Consider the following 14,395-nt stretch of genomic DNA (forward strand, 5'->3'; position numbering starts at 1 on the left):
GGCCGACTTCAGGGGGAATTGTGCCGACATTGGTCTGGAAAATCTGCCGGAAAACCCCAGGCGGCACAGCCAGTGTGGGGATTCGAACCCGTGTCACCTGCCAGTCTCGGCGTAGAAAGCAGCCGCCCTAACCACTATGCCACGGGAGATGGTAAACCCGAAATTAAATTGTAGCGTCATTACTCCGCTACAACGTTGTGCAAAAATGAGCCACGCGGATTGTGTTGGTTGATTAACGGGCAGTTTTTGAAGTACATGGTTACCAGCTTTCAGACATATGTCGGCACAGTTCCCCTAGAAGTCGGCCCAGGACGCACATTCCCCCAGGGCGTGAGTCGTGACGTTGCCCACATACGTGAGGCCGACAACGGCAAGCCCTATCACCACCACCACCACCACCACATGGTTACCAGCAAAATTTACGGGGGAAAATGCGTGCTTGTGGTCGAAATAAGCGGGGAAAATTGCTGAAATGCGAGGCAAAAAAAAATAACTGTTCCCATTTAGTGTACGAGTTTAAACCCCGTGGCTTTGTTCCGCATTCAGTGTCACTCTTCTTCCGTTTCTCTCTCTCTTCCTCCTCCTCCTCTGTCTCGAAAGTTGTCACGGACGGACTTATGTTGACGTTAGCGGGTCCTATATAATGCAACTGCTTTAACAATAGTTAGCGCTGTAGTACCACTCGGCAAAAACCGCCATGAATGAGGAGATTGTCCAACCTTCTAGGGTTTTTCGTGGACTGACTGGGAGGCTTTCGATAAAAACTAGGGGATTTTTTATTATATTTTTACGAGTCACTTGGGCTTCATCGCGCAGCACGACTTTCACCTGTAAAGGAGGTACTCGATTCGAACGGAATTTGCTGCCACGGTACATCCATAATCGTACGTCATGAGTCACGTGAGTCGTTAGTGATCACGTGATCAATCGTGAGTCACGTTAGTGAGTCGTATAGTTCGTAATATCACGAAGGCAAATTACTTGCCAAAAACTTGTGGTAAAAAAAATAGAGAGACAAGGTAGGTGGATGGAGGTCCCGACAACTTCTACACAACTAGAACTTCGTCATTAAATAGAATTTTCATTTCCAGAATTACGAGGAGCCGGTACCGAACGTCTTTGCTTGAAAGTCATATGTCATCGACTTCACTGAAACTTTCGAATCTTTGTTTCGCTCGAATTAAAAAGAAAGATGGAAAGAAAGAAATGTGCAGTTTCAAATCTGCTAATTAGAAATTGCCCCATTTCCTAAAACGGAGGTTTTCAATGTATCGTCGATTAGGTTAGAATGCCGGAGTGGTTACGCAAGAGCCTGTCACTCCAAATCAACTGGAGGTAAACAATTTTCAGAGGAAGTCGAGTGATTCGAACGCCATGCTCGACGACTGGCGATAACGGAGCAGTGCTCTTGACGCATGTGGTGACAGATAACCATATACGAATAAATAGATATAACAACGGCGAGACAGACACACGTGTAGACTGAACTGTAGAGGGCTGGTTCCATACGGTACCAGGTAAGTGTATACCTGTGCCTTTTTGACACTTGAAAGAACTTAAGCTGCGCGAACATTCCCAGTATAGACCGGGTTATTAACACCGCAAGCCCTGACACTGGAGGTCTATCGACCTCTGTGCAACATCATTTTTTTCTCTCTTGCTGCAGTGTTTGTGAAATGTATCGCATAATTTGCGGGTGAAATAATTGCATAAACATTGCAAATAACTGCACGTGAAATAGCATCACTCGTGTGTAAAGTTCTTCCGTACAATCTACGGAGCAGTCAATATGTGCATAATCTAAGCATTAAGTGCGTCTAACAGCTGTCCATCTATACAGTGTACGCATGAGATCTTACGTACGGCGGTACGTGCATTTTATTCAATCGCGCGATCCATCATTTGACATCAACGTCTACAGCCCTTCAACTCCAAAACCCATCATCACCTATAACATCATTCTTCATGATGCGATAGTGAATAATCTTCGTGGCGTCGATCACAAACGAATAATTTTGCCGACCTATACGTTCAGTAGTAGACATTGGAATATTTTTGTCGTCGTTCCACTGCAAAGGGCGGCCCTTAGTCCCGTCAGAGCCCTTACGTCCTCATATTGTTGTGTTTTCAGGCTCCTGATGGCGTCCTCAATGTTGGCTGTGATACTAGTCGCACTTAGCCTCGCAGTGAGGACGAGCACGTACGGTGGAGGTGCGCCCAATAGTAGCTGCGAAAATATGCGACCCCATCATCACACGGCGGGCACTGGGACACCAGCGGAACCACAACAGAGTCCTCCTCCTCAGACACTTGAAGCAGAGTTGCAAGGCGACGGCACCGTTAAAGGTACGGAATTCCACACGCTATACGGATAGCTGCGTGAACAATTCTAGTCTCAAGAATCTTCATCACTTTGTTGCACTGGTTTCCAACACAAAAATTCAACTGTAGCAAAACGTTTCGACGTCTATATATGCGGGCGTCCTCCACAGCTTGAAAAAACGTAATGAAGATTGTTGAAGACGTCTTTTTTGTCATCGTTGAATTTTTGTGAACAGTCTTCATAACGTTTTTCAAGCGGATGAGGGCGCCCGCCTAGGCGTCGAACTGTCCTTTTTTGTTATTGTTGGATTTTTATGTTGCAAGCCAGTGTAACAAAGTGATAAAGATCCTATCTCCCGGCTTTTGGTCTATTTTTAATTCGTAAGAATATGCGAGCTACTGCATACTAAGAATACTAAGAAATATGCTTAAGAATGGAACAGGAAGCACATGTGTGCAGATATGCTGACTTTGTGAAGATGGCGCATGGAGCACAGCATGCATAAGTCGTAGTTCCTCTTCATATGGGTCCATTGAAGATGAAACCCGAGCTTGACACAGGACGGAGGGACACAGGGCGAACACCAACCAGCCTCAATGAGCTTCACTGAGCTGATTGATCTTGTCTGTCTTATGCCTCTCCCTGCTCACCCAAGCTCAGGCTTCATTTTCAAAGCATTGTGTCCGCCAGCAGTGTGCCTGCATCAGTGCCGCTTTATCTTCACCAACGACACTAGACTGAGTCATCGCAACCGCTAGTCGCAAAATGTTTTTGTAAAAGATAAGGTACATGTTTTTCCAGTTGAGTCATGCGGTCAGGTTGACAACTTATGGACGAGTACGTACCCAAGCAGCACAATGTACCGAAAGTCGAGTGCAATAGGGGTGGACGGTATGTGTCTTATCGATGTTCTGCAGCTTCACGAGGCTGTTCAAGGCCTTCCACCTACCCGTCCACCCCTATTGCACCCGACTTTCAGTACATTGTGCTGCTTGGGTAACTGCAAGATGACTAATTACCTAAAACATAATTAATAATTTAATTAGCGAATAATGGGGCGCAAGCGAGATAGCAGAATGAAAGACAATCCTTCTTGAAGTGATTCTATGTTTAAAAAATCGTGGAACTCTGAACTTCGTTCTGCAAATGAGCCGCAACCGAAAAAATGAGTCTCGGGTGCGCCTCAACTTTTGCTGACGGAGCCTCATCTGGACCGGAAAGCGGGTGACCTGGCCGGATGATCAGCACCTACTCCAGTAATCTCAATAGCTCCAATGCACGTGTCCCTCTGACGTGAAATGGGCGCTGTGCTCTCTGCGCTCCAGGTCGCCGCGGTTTCGGTTAATTTGCATGGAAGAATTCGGGGACGGATATTTCAATGCACGTGCGCGTTTCAGAATATTTTTATAGATTGACTTTCAAGGAGGTTTTTTCTCCCATTCTTCTATATCGCTTTGTCCTCAAATCCCCTAATTAGAGAGATAATCCGTTAATTTTTAGGTAATCAGTCTTCTTGTAGTTTCATGTTTTTTTTAGACAATATTTGCCTGGCCATAGAACTCAAACGCAAACACGGCATGTGTGCTGTTCTTCATAGCTCTTTTTAAAATAGAAACTCTGTAAATCATTTTTAAAAACACTCTGTATAATCGCGGAAATAAACGCGGTGTAACATTATCTGTATCACGAGGATTTAGCAGCAGATATATGACGTTGCTTCCGTGCTTCATAGTGTGTGGCCGGGTCAACAATGTTCCTCTTCTTCTCTTTAGTCACACTATCTTCCAAGGAACCATTCAGAGGGTTTCAAATACAAGCGAGACGCACGGAAAGTATGGAAGAAATTGTGCCTGGAACCTTCGTGCCAAAGACGGACCCAAGCTATGGTTTTCTTCATTGCGATCTTCACGAAGGGGTATAGCAACGTGTTCACTATTTACGTTCGAGGTTTCCAGTGCATGGTCAGCTAAATTGTTTACAACTTCGCTTAATACTCGCGGATGAAAAAAAACTTTCGTTTTAAGGTGGCCGTCACGCACAGGAATAACAGTCCGAAAACGCAAGTTGTCGTCTATTGGACTCCTCCGAAAGATATTACAGGATCAGTTACTTTCATGTAAGTATTACAGTGTAGGAGAAAAGTGAAGTAAGAAGGAAGTGTTGCTCTCTCTCTCACTCTGTTTTCTCTTCCTCACTTGTCTCTCTCGCTTCTCTCTTTCTCTCTTTTTCTGGCTCTATTGTCCCACCCACAAACGCGTTTGGGAGTAGCCAGCCCTGACTGGGTCGGGGCTAACCTCTCCATATTTTCCTTTCATGTTCCATCCAGTTCAAGAAAAATAATTTATTTACGTGTGCGTAACCAACTTTTACGCTGTGTTCGTGACGCCGCTGCTTTTTTTAAATATTTTTTTTCTCTCTCTCTCGTTTGGCAGGGCAACAGCCGTTCAAGATATGCAAACATTCTGGCTTGGCATAAAGTCGGACGCTATTCTTTTCACGGCACCAGTCCATCAGACAGGAAGCACAGACGCATCCACTCTTGTTGAAACATCTACCGTTCCTGGCAGTCCCCACGCTGAAACTCTGGTAAGTTCCTGCAACTCTCGGAACGCCAGGAGGCGGTGTCTCGAATATCGTTCCTCGCTTATGTTCGTAGGAGGGCATGTACAGTCGGTGTGGTGACACCACGGGGTGTCTGGGAAATACACCTTCCTGTATCGCATCCAAGTCTTGCAAGCTCCTGGTCACGTGGACTGCGAATGACACCGGTGTGAATTACGAAATGACGGGGAAGGTGGATTCTTCTACGGCGTGGGTTGCTGCTGGAATCTCTCCTACGAAATCAATGGTAAAGCACAAAGAGTGTCTGTCTTCCTTATAACGCCTTGTGTCGTGTCACAGCCGCAGTTCCTGTCGCGCCGTATATTGTCCTAATAAACAGTTTATCTCTTATTTACTGACTGTTTTTTTCCATGACAGCATGACGCGGCAGTGGTGGAATGCTTCATGGACGGTGACAAGCCCGAAATGAGGGAGAGTTGGAATGCTCCTGGATATCAGAACAAGGTCCTGGACAAGGCAAGTTCCACGGCGGTGTTTGCGCAGTGCATGTCAAAAGACGCGAACGTACCAACAGTATACTGACGGAACATACACTCCGCATACTTGGCGTATTCCACTGGCGGAGCTGGGTCAAAGTTTTTACCCCGGGAAGGGGGAAGAATCGGGGCATGCGTTGCATTTTCCATTGGCAAAGAAGGGACAAAAAAAATAATGCTGCAAGGAGCAATAGTTCTTGAACCAGTGGTTTCCTTGGTGCAAAACTAGTGGAAGGCAACAGAGGAAAGAAGGCTTTCGCAGGCTAAGTGAGGCGGCGATATTCCAGTTTTTTTTTTTTTTTTCCCCACTCGTGTGTCGTGCAGGTTGTCGTGCGTGTCACTTGAACAGTGGAAACATGGCGCTTTCCGCCGTGCGCAATTATGTTGCGCGATTCCGAAGCAGTTTGCTGAATCCCACGTGGCCAAAGCAAACCCGAGAAAGCACCCGTGTCACTCCTTGAATGCTAGCGTTCCATTGACAAAGTAAACCCGTGCGATACCGCCTGGTACATGCAGTGAAGCCCCCATCCAGCGCGGGGCTAAAATTGCTCTCCCAATAGAATTCGCCATCAGAGAACAGTTATTTGCGGCATATTTAACGGTATATTCTGACAAGTTCGCAACAACTTGTTCCTTGTAGCATGGTTACAACATTTAAAGAACGTTTTAAAGCAGCATATATGGACTACTTGCGGCATTCTTGCAGTGGTTGAACAGCGTTATAACAGCGTCGCAAATGTTCTACGTGGCAACAGGAGCGCTGCAACACTGTAGAACTGTTGCGGTATACCAACCAGAGCGTCGAACCGAACCGAAAACCGGAATTAACCGTAATTTTTAGCTGGAACTGAACCGTAATTACTAGCGCTATCTTGGAGCTGTGGCGGAATCGAACCGATATAAAGACTTCGGTTACTGGTTCGGGATACCGGTTCGGTTTGGGTTGGTGTGTGGTGGGGGCGATGTGGAGATACGAGCGGTCTGCCTGCCTAGATTGGCGGCACATTGCTCGGGGAAGGAGTGAAAGGGGGCCCTGTTGGCCAAAAAACAGAATGCATAAAAAATGTAACCACGAGATCTTGTATCATTTTTAGTGGCTATATATAATTTCGTAGCGTATTAGAACCTCGAAGCGGTTCCGAACCGGTTTACAGCCTCTGAATCGGTTAATCGAACCGGTACATGTGATCTCCGGAGCTGAACCGAACCCAAAACAAACCGAAAAACGTTACGGTTCGACGCTCTGATACCAACACTGAACCTGATTTGCTCTTCAAAATGTGTGGTGCTATACTCCCGCATGGTTCATGCTTCACGTGGGAGAACTCAAAGCAACATAATCTGGCCCTGGTGCTACATATGTGGGTTTATCATTTTCTTCATACCTACGTTCACAGGTTACGCATGGGCTGTCATTCTTGGCTCGACGCTTTGCGAATGGAGTCCTCAGCTGTGCCTTTTACCGCGACCATCGGACTGTCACGGAGGAGCTGACGTTTGACACCAGTGTCAACAGCTATCACGTGCTGCTCGCGTCAGGCCCATTCGATACGGATAAGGGTATGTCTCGATAGGTGTATATGCCGGCTGTGATAGTTTTAAGGGACCATGAAAGGATATTTGACAAACCTACGGTCATTTTCAATACGTTCTTCTGCACTATAGCATTCACCCTGCGAAATATGAAGTTTAAAATCGTTCAAATATCGAAAGTATTCGGGCGTGATGAACTGCGGCTGCTACGACCCGCCTGCGAGGTAAACTGGCCGTGACGTCATACACAGGAGACGTTGACGATTCGCGGACGGTCTTTTGCGAGCAAATTGCAAAATTTGCGAGCAAGCCAGAAAACTTCTCCGTGGAATATGTTTTAAGTTGACGTGGGTCGAAGATCGTATGTAATCGTTGGCACAGAATCCTACCAGAGCCCGTAGCCGTTGATTGTCAGCATGGTTAACCGAGCAAGTTTTCCTCTGAGCCGCTGCTTCGTCAGAAAATGTCTCTGTCGGTGGCCTTTTGGGAGCTGCTGCGTACGATTCCGAGATGCTGTGTGCGCCTCATAATCTCTTCCTCCATGGCGGACGATTTGCGTTTCGTCGTATTTATACTGATTTCGACTGCAGATATACGACGTCGTTGTCCAAACCGAAACCATATATCTACGTCGTCCGGCGTGGTGCGTGCTCCCGGTCGTCCACAATTAGCTGAGAGAGGTCTGGACGTTGATGACGTAAGCCCGCTTCGAAGGGATGTATCCGGCGATCATGCCCCGCATGGTGACTGCGTCCCCGGAGCACTAAATGCGGTTAAGAGTGGTTGTGTGTATGATAATGAGGGATCATGAGAACCGTTTCTGCCAGAGTACTCGGAATTCTCGAAAATCAGTCAATCAATCAATCATAAGCTTTATTTCACTGAAATCATTTCATGGTCCCTGAGAAGCCCTTTGTATTTCGTCTGAACTTTTGTGTCTATACTTTTTCGCGCCATCCTTTTCTTCATTTTTCTCTACGTTGCGTGGCTTCCATTATTTTGTTTGTCCTGCTCATGAAAGATATACGCAGTTTTACAATAACCGACTATTTCTTCAATAGTGAAACGGCAGCACACTTCCCGGCGAGTGTCGGAAGAGAGCCTGAACCTGAATCTCAACTATGTCAGCACTGCCAAGGAACAGAAAGATCTCTTCGTTCAGTTACACGGTATAATGAGCCTCGTATTTATTCGGGTGGAAAGATCGGGGCGCATGTGACTGCTGGATGGTTTTCGCTCAAGTTACTGCTTAGGAATACTTTCTAAAATAATGAGCAGTGCAGCGTAGCGCCCGCACATGCGACGACTGAAAGTTATTAATTTGGAACGATCATAAATGAACATCATATCGAAGTTCAACATGACGATATGCGGACGTGTCCAGCAAGCGTCACAAATTACGCTCAGTGTATAGTGGAACCTGGCATTAAATGTAACTTTGTGTATGTCTATTGCCAGGGTCCTTGATGATTGCGGCTTGGCTCTTCTTCGTCAGTACGTCCATTCTTATCGCTCGATATTACAAGAAAGTCTGGGAAAAGACTGTGATTTGTGGCGTCAAGCCCTGGTTTGCGGTAAGTGTTCCGAGGGTACGAATGTTGAGGTATTCGCCGTGCTCCGTTTGATGCGTAGTTAAAATGCGCGCGAATTTTTAAGCAGTGAGCCTTTTGCGAAATGTGCAAAGGCATTCATGCTGCACTTGCTCCTGGCGGCCAAGAAACTCCGTAACGCACTTTAAGGGGAACAAAACAAGGAGTAAAATTGGGAGTCACAGCAGCTTCTAGTCCCCTAGACTGCAGTTACTCCCCTAACCCCGAAATTTACTCCCCAGAGTGGAAATGGTCATTGAGCTTTGCAAATGACCTCCTGAATGCATCAGTCTACGTAAATGTGTGTTCTTGGTGAATTTGCTGGAATAAGGTTGTCTAACTTAGCAATTTTCTACCCACACAAAGGAAGAACTAGCTAGAGGTTCTTTCTTGCGAAATTATACCCTATGCATGTCGCAAGATTTTATATATCACTCGACACATCACGGTTTAATTCAAAGTTTTCATTCATGCACATGAATTATGTACAGAACAGAGCGTGAAATTCAGTCCCCACTCTTTGACATCCATTTAGTCCCGTACATTTTATCCTTAAATGGACTAATTTTTGGGGTCATAGCATTTAGTCACCGAAATGGCTCCTTTAATGGCCCCCTTTCTTTCTTTTCTTTTTTTTTTTACAGTGCGCCTATCGGTGTGAAACCGGTATAGCCACAGATAATTATCGACGGGGTACTGCGAACACACATACTCGCATATGAACTGCACGCGCTATAGTTCTCTACATCGAGTTTGGGGGCACGCGCTACAAGCGAATGAGGTGCGGGGCACTCGTCGAGAAGGGCACGTGATAAAACACGTGCACAAACAACTGTGGACAACAACGTTCTTCGCGCGATACGTGAAGGGCGTGGTGTACGTCACGCGCAATGTGTCACGTGCTTTTTCGGTTTGAATTTCCCGCCACTCGTGAGCGCGTAACGACAGTGACGACGATGAAGCGGTCTGCTCGCAAAGATCGATTCACACGAGTACGAATTAGTACGAATCGACCAGCTTGTCACTGTACTGCTGATTTACCTGCGTTCCTCTTCCTGCCTTTCAGATTCACCGCCTGTTCATGATACTGGCTCTAATGCTGATGATTGCTGGCATGGTTCTTATTTTCTACAGGATAGGGGGTTGGAGCGCTGTAAGTATTCCGTTCCTGTACAGCAGCTCCGCGTTGATTTAAGCAGGCGACTACATACGAGTGATCTCGCGCTTTTTCTTATCTCACGCTCTTATCTCACGCTCTTATCTCACGCTCTTATCTCACGCTTTCATCTCACGCTTTCTCTCACGCTTTCTCAACAACAACAACAACCAAAAAAGGAACTGTTGCCACTAGTTTGCATATTGTCGTGCTGTGACATTTTCTGCACTGTTGTACTGGTCATGTACTTATTTTGACATCTTCCTAACAGACGAGCAATCCTCATCCTATACTTGGTATTGTGAGCGCAGGACTCGCCGTGTTGCAGGTACGTTGGCATCAGATATTAAACAACTGAGGTTTGTAACAGGTAATGAGGGCTGTCCCGAGAAATAAACTGTACCCGAGGTAGTTCGACAAAAGGCGATGTGTGTTCGCTATGAGCGGCAGAGCGAAGTGAGGATCAGGTGGGGAAAACGCAGGTAGTATGATGCGTCAGATAGAACAAACCTCACGTGGGCTTTCGCGACGCGTAGCCTATCAGCATCGATGATATTGCTGCTTCCCACAATGTGGACTCGAATCTAGGACATAGACTTTCCGATCTGGAGCGCCACGTGCGTGCGCGCTACGTTACCTCAAGCAACGTTATCTCAACGTTACCTCAACGTAACCTCGACTCATGTTTCCTATAGGTGTCGCACCTGTCTCTTGTGTAAGTGCTATTAAAAAAAAACGATGGGACCCGCGAGTCCTCCTTCCTGGGCCTCAGACGCCGTAGTTACCAGGTGAACTTTCGAACAAGACTCAAATCGGTGGGGTACCAGAAGGAAATCTGTGGACCAGGTTTGAGTCTTTATCCGGACCCATATTGTCTTTTGTGAAATATAATTGCGCGTCTTGCAGATACTTACAAGCACGCCGGTATGGAAGGAGCGTTTTACATATATATATATATATATATTTTTTTTTTTTTTGTCTTTTCAGCCGTTCATGGCAGCGTTCCGTTGTGGTGCAGATGCTCCAAACCGTTACATTTTCAACTGGCTGCATTGGATGAACGGCAATTCCGCTTTCATCATTGCAGGTAAGATCGCCGTAACGTTTGTGGCTTTCATCGAAGGTACCCAAGTTCTCATACCGTGTGCTGTTTGAGAAACGTGCTCAATATTAACGTGGCGACACAGCTGGCCCTGGGCTGAGGACTCGAGCACCATGAGTCGATTCGATGTGGCGAAAGCAGAGAAGTGCCCAGGGCTCTCTTCATTGCGAAGCAAAGCAATCTATAATAGATATAGACAGAGTGGAAAATGCATACTAAATAGATAAGGGATTCCCGATTGTTCAGCACACGTGCAGGTCTCCACCGGATGTGCATGATACGCGGTATAGTGATAGTATAGGAGTGACCACTCGAAGTCAGCCAAACAACCTTGATCATCGGTACATTTCCATTTGTACACGTTTTTCGATAGCTTCGGAAGAGGGCATTGGGGGTGGGGGGTCATCACTGCGCATGCGCCGGTAACCCAAGAAGTGTTTCGGGTTTTAGGGGCCCACGGAAAAGAAGTGAAAGAAATGCATACCGTTTCGCGTAACATAAGGTCAATGAGATATGTGACCAAAGCTTGTTCTTTTCAGTTTTAATTAATTTCGCGAACAAAATGGGGATTGGGACTACTTCTTGACGGTGCTGCAAGTGCGAGGTGCTTGCGTTTTTTGTTGGGGTGGGGAAACCCTATTATAAAGCACTCTCCCATTGCCTTATCCGTTGCGTCCGCCGCGCGCTCCGTTTATTGGACACTTATTATAGGAACGGTGAACAGTAGTTACGGTAGACTGTGACATCCCTCACAATTCGGTGGGACTGATTCAGAGTTTGTAAAGATACTGGCTCAAGTTTCAAGTTTATTTTTATAAAGTGCCCATGAACAACCTAAGAAGGTCTACCTAATGGTGCACACCAACCTAAAAAGAAGCAAGAAACACTAGAAACATCATAGAATGAACAGCTAATCAATTTGTTGTACAGCACTAGAAAATAAACTATAGGGCATAAAAGCGTCGACACCGTGCTGACGATAACGGTGATTGAAATTAGTCACTAGGCCTGTTAATGGAGCATAGTCATTGTGGCTAGCGGGGTAGAAAACAGGAGAATGACTTAGTACCTTTCACCGTTTCACGGCCCATTAAAAGAAAGGGACGATAGCAGATAGGTACAATCAAGGTGGGCATGAACTACTTCAATGTGCAGGAACAAAGGATCACGAAAAGCTCGACGAGATAACGATGTTGGCAAACCCAATTTTCGTAACTGGTGACGATAGTTGTAATAAGTAGAAACGCCACGGTGCCTATCAGAGAACAATCTGTTGAAACGTTGCTGCACTTTTTCGATCGCTTGTTGTCTTGTCAAGTCCAAAGAATTCCATTGCGTGCAACAAATTCTAGATGCAGTACAAGCATGCGAATGATCTCGTAATGCTTGCAATAAAACCGAGGCTTCTCATCGCCGCAGATGTTATCTTGTTGACATGGTGAACAAAAGATAAGAAATCGTCAAGATGAACTCCGAGATCGCGAGTAACATCGACGCGTCGAATTGTTAAAGTAGAAAGATAGTATTTATAGGTAATTTGAATGAAATCATGAGTGTCTTACTATCATAAGCACGAAATTTATTACAGCACCACTCAATATCAAGAGTAATATCATCCTGGAGCAATATACAATAACTGAAGCACGAAATTTTTCTGACTGCATATTGAATACCATTTGAATTTTTTCCTACAAGTCGGCAGATGATTCATAAAGATGTTAAAAAGTAGAGGGCCTAGGTTCGACCCCTGTGGTACACCTGACGACACAGTATAAGAATATACCGTTGACACGTACCACATTCAATCTGTCAGAGAGATAAGAGGCAAACCATGAGCAAAGAGGATTACTAATACCGTAGTGCGATAATTTACTTAATAACAATGGGTGAAACCGAATCGAAGGCCTTCGAAAAATAAAAATAGTGTCAACATGTGAGCCCGGTACTAACCTTTGTCCCGTATAATTAAGGAAAGTGACCAAGTTCGCCTCTACTGATCTACCAGATGGAGTAGCCAGTCCCGAGTGGCTCGAGACTACCATCTCCATTTTTTTTTTTAAATCAATCAATCAATCGATCTACCAGATGTAAAGCCATGCTCGGTAATTGGCAGCAAAGGTTTTAAAACCAGGTACCAAAGGTTAAAAAACTGTCAGGCACGCACACTGTATAAAAGTCGTTCCTCATTAATCTAGCCTTTACTAATTAATAAATAAAGGCTAATAAATATAAATTAATTAATGGTAAGAAGAAAGGGAAAATCACAAAGTGTCATTGAGGGATGAAAATCATCTTCAGTTGTCTGTCAAAGATTTTGAAAGACAATATTGCAAACAAAAGTCATGTGAATCCTACTCACGTCCTTTTCAGTGATCACAATTTTCTTCGCACCAAGTCTGAACAAAGCCCAACTAGAAGAAGCTGAGTGGTTCGTATACGTCGTAGTTGCGTTCGTCATCTTCAACGCTGTCGTGCATATCATTATGCAGCTTCATCAATGGGGAATGGACAGAAAAGGTTAGGAACATTCCATTTCTTTTGTAGAGTTGGAAGCACTTAGGTACAAATGCTCACACTAACCTAACCTCCCCCTGCTTCCCAATTGTCCTTGCTGTCCTGCATATGTGTCTGTGCCTACGCACTGCTCACAAGGTTGCTTCCTTGTCTTTCCCGACGATCCCCTCGCCGAAAGAAGAAATGTAAAAGTAAACAATGTACAATGTAAAAGACACACGTGATTCGATTTTGCTACGGTGTGCGTGCACATACAGTTGTCTGAGTGTTGTATATTCTTTTGTATTGTAGTCGCCAGTAATGACATTAAAATGTCAGATCGCAGCAACGGTTCAGTGCCACCCGCAGAAGACATGCCTGGCAGCCCTAAAGACGCGCCGGTAAGTATTTTTTTAAAAGCTTCATGTACGTCGACAGACCTTGCATGTTCGCTAGGCACTGGTGCTCATATCTTCAACATAGATTCGTGCCATTCAATATATCTTACTAAATATTATTGTATATTATATATATCTTAATAAATAGTTGCCGCCAAGCCGGCTGGGTGCTGTGTTCCGCTTTCACAAACTCTCGTTCGTAGTATAGCTAAGAGAGGACAGCTTTGTCAGTGCAGCGCGGACTGCGCTTTGGTCACAAAATGGCGGACGTCGTAGCAGACGACGCGGTTGTCTTCACTATACACAGAGGGAGCTACTATGTTCACGCACTCTACCGATAGACACGGGGCAGCTCCAAGGCAGCTTTTTAGGCTGAGCATAATGCAATCGAGTTTGTTTCGAATCGCGACGTGATGTACTTCGAAGAGCCGCTTGACTACGATAAGCTCAAGCTCAGACTACGATAAGTTCAAGGTCAGACTACGATAAGCTCAAGCTCAGACTACGACAAGGTCACGCTCCGACTACGATAAGACTAAGATAACACTACGATAAGCTCACGAAAGAGGTTTATATATAGGTGCCTTCTAGCAAGTATGCGTGATCTGCTTATGAAGGAGTTGTATACCATAAAAACTCATCCATGGTAGGTGTCATCTGTGCGGCGGTGTAGATGGGTTTGTCTCGCTTTAGCTCTCGCATT

The 14,395-nt window shown here is 45.4% G+C and overlaps 1 protein-coding gene across 3 annotated transcripts in view; it reads left to right on the forward strand.

Annotated features, from left to right (window-relative positions):
• The window catches only part of LOC135390859 (putative ferric-chelate reductase 1 homolog), a 38,852-nt gene that overhangs the window by 23,659 nt on the left and 798 nt on the right, over positions 1 to 14,395 (forward strand). For 2 of the 3 annotated variants that reach the window (XM_064620802.1, XM_064620804.1), the window contains exons 2-15: positions 2,132 to 2,346; positions 4,096 to 4,238; positions 4,348 to 4,439; positions 4,756 to 4,909; positions 4,980 to 5,171; positions 5,303 to 5,401; positions 6,819 to 6,981; positions 8,016 to 8,123; positions 8,413 to 8,528; positions 9,610 to 9,696; positions 9,971 to 10,027; positions 10,687 to 10,786; positions 13,172 to 13,318; positions 13,607 to 13,695. In XM_064620802.1, the coding sequence (XP_064476872.1) occupies positions 2,139 to 2,346; positions 4,096 to 4,238; positions 4,348 to 4,439; positions 4,756 to 4,909; positions 4,980 to 5,171; positions 5,303 to 5,401; positions 6,819 to 6,981; positions 8,016 to 8,123; positions 8,413 to 8,528; positions 9,610 to 9,696; positions 9,971 to 10,027; positions 10,687 to 10,786; positions 13,172 to 13,318; positions 13,607 to 13,695 (1,755 nt within the window). In that variant the 5' untranslated portion in view covers positions 2,132 to 2,138. Of the gene's footprint in view, positions 1 to 1,444; positions 1,518 to 2,131; positions 2,347 to 4,095; positions 4,239 to 4,347; positions 4,440 to 4,755; positions 4,910 to 4,979; positions 5,172 to 5,302; positions 5,402 to 6,818; positions 6,982 to 8,015; positions 8,124 to 8,412; positions 8,529 to 9,609; positions 9,697 to 9,970; positions 10,028 to 10,686; positions 10,787 to 13,171; positions 13,319 to 13,606; positions 13,696 to 14,395 lie in introns of those variants that run through there. The other variant, XM_064620803.1, reaches the window with a different exon arrangement.

Source organism: Ornithodoros turicata, chromosome 4 (genome assembly GCF_037126465.1).
Source record: "Ornithodoros turicata isolate Travis chromosome 4, ASM3712646v1, whole genome shotgun sequence".
NCBI classification, from domain to species: Eukaryota; Metazoa; Arthropoda; class Arachnida; order Ixodida; family Argasidae; genus Ornithodoros; species Ornithodoros turicata.